We start from the raw sequence: 7,691 nt of genomic DNA on the forward strand, positions 1-7,691 counted from the left end.
AACACAAAATTCTTTCACATTTTGTAAACCAAAACGTTTTTCATCTTGAGCAGAAATCAAAACAAAAAAATTAAGTTTTGTCCTAACCAAATCAATTTCCTTACAGTACTTTCTTGGGTAGTCACAAAGATATGGTATAGGAACTGGGTTTGGCACAATGCTGATCTGCTCCAAATCACTAATCAATGGAAAACTCATTTGTTTTGTTTCTAGTGACTCTTCTTCTTGAACCTGTAAAAATGAAATTATACTACTCAGTTGCTCCGGTTCAAAATGGATTAGTTTTTCAAGCACAAAATCAGATTGGATAAAAGAAAGATCACACTTAGCTTGAGATAGAGTCATAGGTCCAGTTGGTATAACAACATCATCCTCAGAAATGAACTGTCTCTCCTTGGCTTCTTCTCCAAGCTGTTTCTCCTTGGTTCTGGGCTGATCCTTTCTTTCAAATTCATTATTCTCCTTTTCTTGATCTGCTTGCTCCCATTGTCCTCCATTAGAATATGTACCTTTCTCAACACTTTTGGGCAAAGACAAGTGCATCATACAAGAATTGGAATTTTCTAAACTTTGAACAGTTATTTCCTTGGATTTTGAAAGTGTAGAAGACTTACATTGCTTAGGTTCACTACATGATTCAAGCGATGACTCTAGACTTTGCTCTTGAACGATAATCTGTTCAGGGACCTTCTTTGGTTGAGATGTTGACTTAGTATCCATTTTTTCAAATTTAATGTACTCGGTTAATGCCTTAAGAAGATCTGATTGCGCCTTAGCCTCCACAGATGTTGGGTTTTTCTTTTGGTCTGGTACTTTGACGGATTTCTTTTCAGGAACTGCTTGGATTGTGACATTGGCTTGGGCAGCACGGTGTAGCGCTTGTGGAGCATACTTGTTCCTTAGAAGCTTCTTAAGATCTCTCCACATTGTGATATTTGGCTCCTTGTAATACCAACGGTCATCAACTTCTTGCAACCACCATTTGTAAGCGTCTCCTGTGAGTTGGGTAAGTGCAAAAGCTAATTTCTCATTTCCTGGGATATCCTTGTAGTAGAACCAATCCTCCATGTGTTTCTCCCATTCAAGGTAATCTCCTTTTCCTGCAAATTTATAGAGTTTATGAGCTAAAGAGATTTTAGAATGAATCACAGATTTAGATTTGGGAGTATGAGAGGTTTTCTGTAAGCTGCTCCAGGTTGATCTAGATGTGTCATCTGGTGGCTTGGGTTTAAGATCCTGGTGTTGCCTTTGACGCTGATTTGCTTCCGGGTTGGTTTGATTCAAGTGTAGAGCGCCAAATCTTGCATCAAGCATGGTCGTGACAGTCTGAAGAATCCTCCTTTCAAGACTGGATGTAGATGACTCTTTCTCTTCCGACGTCACCATCGTATCTGCAAAGAAAACAAAGATCCACCAGTAAATAGTTTCAAAAACGCATAAATGAAAACAGATCTGGGAAAATTATGAAAACGAGTCCAAAAATTCTCAAATTAATTTTCAAAAATACTAGACTCGTTCCTGGTTCCAAAACAGTTGAGTTTGTAATTTTTGAACGAGTAAAACATTTTATAAAACTCTTGTAAGACGAAGCGACAGATCTGAAAAATACAAAAAGTGACGATTGGAATTCAAAACCTGGTTGCAGAGTGGTTGCTCTGATACCACATGATAGACTCCTGGCAAGGAATCTGCTCCCAAGAACACACTTGCAAGGTCTTGAAGATGATTGGATGGATTGATGATGATCAATGGATCGAAGATACAATAGATTGATCAAATGGAAGGTGAAGGGGTGGTTTATGCAGCGGATTGAAGGAGATGGAATGGTGAAATGATGCAGCGGATGAAAAGGGGATTGAAATGAACTTCCAAGAGAGATGGAAATCTCTTAGACTTCAAGCTCGAATCCAACTTAGATATGACACACTAAGAAGAAGACAAGTTGAGAAGATATTACACACTCCTCAGATCAAACAAGTAGAAAGAAGTTTTTGATTAAAATGTTTGATGGTTTACAAAGAAGAGATACATGGTCTTTAAATAGGAGAAGGAGGGGGACGAGATAGAGAAGAGAAAACCCTAGACAACCTTGCAAGTTCAAGTTCAAGCTCATGCAAGATGTCTAGGAAATGACAAAACAATAAATGCAAAGTTTGAATGAGAAAGAGATAGAAAATGGGCCAAAGCTTTGTAATGGGCTTTGGACCACGACTTGGGCTGGCAAAGGGGGTTAAAAATGTTACTTAGGCCTCATTAAAAACCTTGTCAAGAAAACCCAATGGGACAAAACTTGACCAAGGGAAAAAGAGCACCAAAGCAACACTTTACCCTTTACCGAGCACCTTGAGCTGTGAGCATGGTGAAAGTGGTTTGAGCCACGTCTTCTAGCTTCTTGTCCAGCTCCTTGAGTAGTCCACTAATGTCTTGGTTGAACCTCTTGGACCGTGACCTTGTTATAGGATCCGCCGGGACGATTAGTGCTTCTTCTGCTGCTTCCGCTGGTACAAGCTGTTCTTCCGGTGCTTCTTCTGGTTCAAGCTAGTCCTCCGATGCTTCCTCAGGTTCAAGTTGCTCCTCAGGTCCTTCTGGTTTGGTTGAACCGTCCATGGTTTCATCAAGTCTCGTATGGTGGTGGTCGCTGGTGAAGACTCAATGACGAAGCTTGAGGACGGCATCGTTTTTTAGCGGTTCGATCTAGCGGTTACGTTCAGGGTTTTCGCGACCTCGTGTGTCGATGTGTCTCTTTGGTGGGTTCGCTGGCTTGGTGGAGAAGTGAGGGGCTGGAGGTTGTTTCTTAGAGTTCTTCGGTGGTGGTTCGATGCTCCGACATCAGATCTGTCTTCTCTCACTCCATCAGAGGCGGTGCTTTGCGGTTGGTTTGTTGTCGATTGTCAGGTAAGGTTGGGCTGCGCGTCAAGGAAGGACTGGGGTACAAGATGCAACAGGAGGGAGGCAAGCTTTCTTCTCCGCCACCGGAGTGGTGTGGTTTTTCCGGCATGCGTTGCTGCTTTGGCCATATCCGGGCGGTCGAAAGACTTCGGATCTGGTTCTTCCTGGTTTGAAGACGCCGTAGGAGATGTAGAGAAGTCTTTCACGGTTCAGTCGTCAGGTTCAGTGGCTGCGGCAGCGGCGGAAGGCGCATGCGGATAGGTGGGTTTTCCGGTGAGTGTTTTGGTGGTTAACAGTAGATCCTTTTAGGATCTTAGATGGCTTGCATGGGATCCAGGTATTGAGAGGATGGTTTGAGCCACCTCCTCTCTCTTGCCTCCATGTTTTGTTTCCATCAGACCGGATCTGAAGTACGTTTTTGCCTCGGGAAAGATTTTTGGTTGCATAAATTCGGAGTCCAAAGGCTTGGGTCCGAGTATGTCGATTTGCTAGGTCGCAGAGTCGATGTTCATTGGGTGGCGGAGAGTCGGAGGGTTGACCTATTCCGAAAGCCATGTGGTGGGTTTGAATCGTCGCTGGTGAGGGTTGTGAGACAGGATTCGAAAACTCCGGTCAAAGAACCGGATCCGGCGTCGAAGTCACAAAGCTGTGGGGCTTGTTTTCGTCAGAGCTAGTAGGTCTGATCCTCTGCCTCCGTTTTAACCGCCCGGAACCAACTTTGTTTCTCTGTTTCTGTTCACCGGGAAAATTTTCGTTTTTGTAACTGTTGTAAAATTGTAATCTCAGGCCTAAGCCCATTGGGTTGGCCCATTAATAAAAATTTGTTTTAAAAAAAAAATCATTATTACTTTCCCTAAAATTTTTTTGGCTGCGTAGTATTTATTAGCTATTCTTGCTTTATCAAATAAAAACAAAAATAAAAATTTATTAGTTATAATCTCTCTGACCAAAATAAAACGGAAAAAATGTCATTTAAACCATGAACTTTCATATTGTCGCCATTTAAATCATGAACTTTGTTGTAGGCCATTTAAAACATCAACTTTCGTTAACTAGCTCTTTTAAACATTAAGTTTTGTTAACTAAGCCAAAAAAGACGTTATTCTTCCATTAACACTCTCCGTTAGTGACAAAACGACGTCATTTTGATGAAAATTTTAGTTCGAGAAAAATGCCATTTAAACCATGAACTTTTAAATTGAGACCATTTAAACCATAAACTTTCAAATTTAGGTCATTTAAACCATGAACTTTGTTTTAGGTCTTTTTAAACATTAACTTTCAATGAATGAGTCTTTTTATACATTAGATTTCGTTGACTAAGCTAAACTTGATATGACATTAATTATGCTAACTAAACAAGTGATATATGGTGCTTTTAGCGTATTTTGTCTTTCGTTTAATACTCAGTTTTGGTCGTTTTGTCATGTCATTTGTGTCTTTTTGTTTGTGTATTGAGTTTTTTTCTAGGTATTAGGATGTCACACTGGAGTTTGAAAGATTGATCATCTTATTTTAGTTTTGTAGAATTAATCACTTTATTTAAGATTCTAGGTTTTTGATGCGTTATTTTACCGCATCTTTGTTGTGCTTTTGCTTGTGACCTTTACGATGTTTTTTGTGCTTGTGATCTTGATCCTTGTATTGACCATTGTGATCGACTGAAGTAAGACATGTTAGCAAACTTAATAGTTTGACTTGATGTCTAAAAAATCTCAGTTAATGAAAGTTGATGTTTTAAATGGCCTACAACAAAGTCCATGGTTTAAATGACCTATATTTGAAAGTTCATTGTTTAAATGGCCTCAATTTAAAAGATCATGGTTTAAATGATATTTTTCTCGAACTAAAATTTTCATCAAAACGACGTCGTTTTGTCACTAACGGAGAGTATTAACGACAAAATAACGTTTGTTAGTTACTCGATTATCGGATTTAACGTCATGTCTTTTTTGGCTTGGTCAACAAAACTTAATGTTTAAAAAAACTAATCAACGAAAATTAATGTTTTAAATGGCATACAACAAAGTTCATGGTTTAAATGACCACAATTTGAAAGTTCATGGTTTAAACAACATTTTTCCCAAAATAAAACTGTATGGTTTTGTATTTGTCTAAACCTTCTAAGTCTTTGAGAAGGTTTTGACTTCTGTCTCCAAAGTCCACTACTTTGGGAAATCTGATGATGAACTCATCAAGGTGCTAAATCGAAACAGTTCCATTGATAGATCTGTAACGTTTGGGTCCTAAACAGTTCTCAAGAAAAGACTCGTACTTTATTATTTTTTCTAGTGATAGATCTGTAACGTTTGGGTCCTAAAATATCAAAAAAAATTGCGAGGGTTGCTGTTGTGTCAGCTTCTAAATCACCAAAGAGGCTTTTGGAAGAGAAGCTCATCTCTTTCTTGGAGTCATGTAAAACCCAGAAACAGCTTCTTCAGGTTCAGTTACAAACTGTAACTCATGGTTTACAGCATAACGATTACGTCGGTCCCAGAATCGTCGCCGCTAGTTGCCGAATCACGAGGATTGATTACGCACGCCAAGTGTTCGACGGAATCTCTCAACCAAATGTTTCTGTTTGGAACGCTTTGTTTAATGGGTACGCGCAGAGAGATTTGTGCAACGAAGTTTTGTTGTTGTACAAGAGAATGAGAAGCTTCGATGTGATGCCCAATTGCTTTACTCTCCCTGTAGTTTTGAAAGCTTGCGTGATGGTTAAGGATCTTAGACAGGGAGAGGAGTTACAGTGCTTTTCGATTAAAACAGGGTTTAGGTCAAACGCTTATTTAGGAACTAAGTTGATTGAGATGTACTCGTGTGCAGGAGTGGTAGCATTGGCGAATAAGGTGTTCTGTGAGATGGTTGAGAAAAATGTTGTTACTTGGACTTCGATGATCAATGGGTATCTTTTGAATAAGGACTTAGTCTCTGCTCGACGCTTTTTTGATTTGTCTCCTGAGAGAGACATTGTGTTGTGGAACACTATGGTATCTGGTTATATTGAAATGGGGAATATCATGGACGCTAGGAGTCTTTTTGATCGAATGCCTTGTAGGGATGTCATGTCATGGAACACGGTTTTAGAAGGTTATGCAAATATTGGAGATATGGAAGCGTGTGAAAGGGTTTTTGGTGAAATGCCTGAGAGAAATGTGTTTTCTTGGAATGGTTTGATCAAGGGTTTGGCTCAAAATGGGCAGGTTTCTGAAGTGTTGGATTCTTTTAAGAGAATGGTAGATGAAGAGAGAGTTGTCCCTAACGATGCGACATTGACGTTAGTCTTGTCAGCTTGTGCAAAGTTAGGAGCTCTTGATTTCGGGAAATGGGTACATTGGTATGGAGAGAGTCTTGGGTATGACAAGGTAGATGTTAATGTGAAGAATGCTTTGATTGATATGTATGCAAAATGCGGAGCTATAGAGATAGCTATGGAAGTATTTAAAGGCATAAAGAGAAGAGATTTGATAAGTTGGAATACCATGATCAACGGTTTAGCTGCACATGGACATGGAACTGAGGCCTTGGATTTATTCCATGAGATGAAAAACTGCGGAGTTAGACCTGACAAGGTAACATTCGTCGGTGTTCTATGTGCCTGTAAACACATGGGTTTGGTTGAAGATGGCTTGGCTTATTTTTTTTCCATGTTTACTGATTTCTCAATCACGCCACAGATTGAGCATTGCGGTTGTGTAGTGGATTTACTATCTCGTGCTGGTTATTTAACACAAGCTGTTGAGTTTATAAAAAAAATGCCGGTAAAAGCAGATGCTGTTATATGGGCTACTCTACTTGGAGCTTCAAAGGTTTATAAGAAGGTGGACATTGGCGAACTTGCTCTTGTAGAGTTGATCAAGCTTGAACCAAGAAACCCGGCTAATTTTGTGATGCTCTCAAACATATATGGAGATCTTGGAAGATTTGACGATGCTGCAAGGCTAAAAGTTGCTATGAGAGACACCGGTTTTAAGAAAGAAGCAGGTGTTAGCTGGATTGAGACTGATGATGGTTTAGTGAAGTTTTATTCTTCGGGAGAAAAGCATCCTCGAACAAAGGACCTACAGATGATCTTGGGAGAGCTGAAGAGCTTCGGTATTCTTCTTGATGAAGAAGAAGATCTTCAAGAGCATTGTATGTAATCTTATAGAAGCGCGTTTGTCAAGATTGGAGTTTTTAAACAAGTTTTCATAATAATCTCCGGGGGTATTCTATACTCTCACATGCCATTGCATATACTGCAAAGTGCAAGAGAGTCTCAAGAATTCTCCTTGCAAGGTTGTGTACCTATACAGGAACTTGAACGACAGTGTTGGTGTCTCTTTGCTATTTTGAGTCCAATTATTATTACAACATTGAAGTGGAGAAAAGCACTCTCGAGGATGTGTATGAGTCGTTTTGCAGCGGATTTTTCTACTTGGGACCTTTTAGGAGCAATGCCTTGAGGATGTGTTCTTTGCATAAGGTACGAGGAGATGATAAAACTTTTATCATAAAAGAGCCATGTGCTCAGCTGAAGAAGCTTGCTTGAGTACTTGAGTTACCGCAAAGAAGAAGAGAGCAAATTAGTAAGACGAGAGCAAAAGAAGAAGAGAGTAAGACGAGGTTTTGTACTTTTATTCCTTTTGTAATCTGAGCTTAGGAGGTCAAAAAGATCATGAATGGTATTATGATTCACGAGAATTATCTGACTATTGATAATTACTTTTGCATGGAATCGTTCACAAGTATTATCACTTTTGTAGAAATCTATTTTGGAGAGAACTATGTTGAGAAGGAGCCTTAAAGGATCTCTCTGCATG

At 39.6% G+C, this 7,691-nt stretch overlaps 1 protein-coding gene across 1 annotated transcript; it reads left to right on the plus strand.

Moving 5' to 3' along the window:
* LOC104743289 (pentatricopeptide repeat-containing protein At3g29230-like) lies at positions 5,199–7,691 on the plus strand (the record flags this gene model as incomplete). The annotated part of the gene is made up of 1 exon (XM_010464388.2): positions 5,199–7,691. A coding segment is annotated over one exon (1,833 nt), but the record flags the coding sequence as incomplete, so codon positions are not given.

This window comes from Camelina sativa, chromosome 14 (genome assembly GCF_000633955.1).
Source record: "Camelina sativa cultivar DH55 chromosome 14, Cs, whole genome shotgun sequence".
Lineage (NCBI taxonomy): Eukaryota > Viridiplantae > Streptophyta > Magnoliopsida > Brassicales > Brassicaceae > Camelina > Camelina sativa.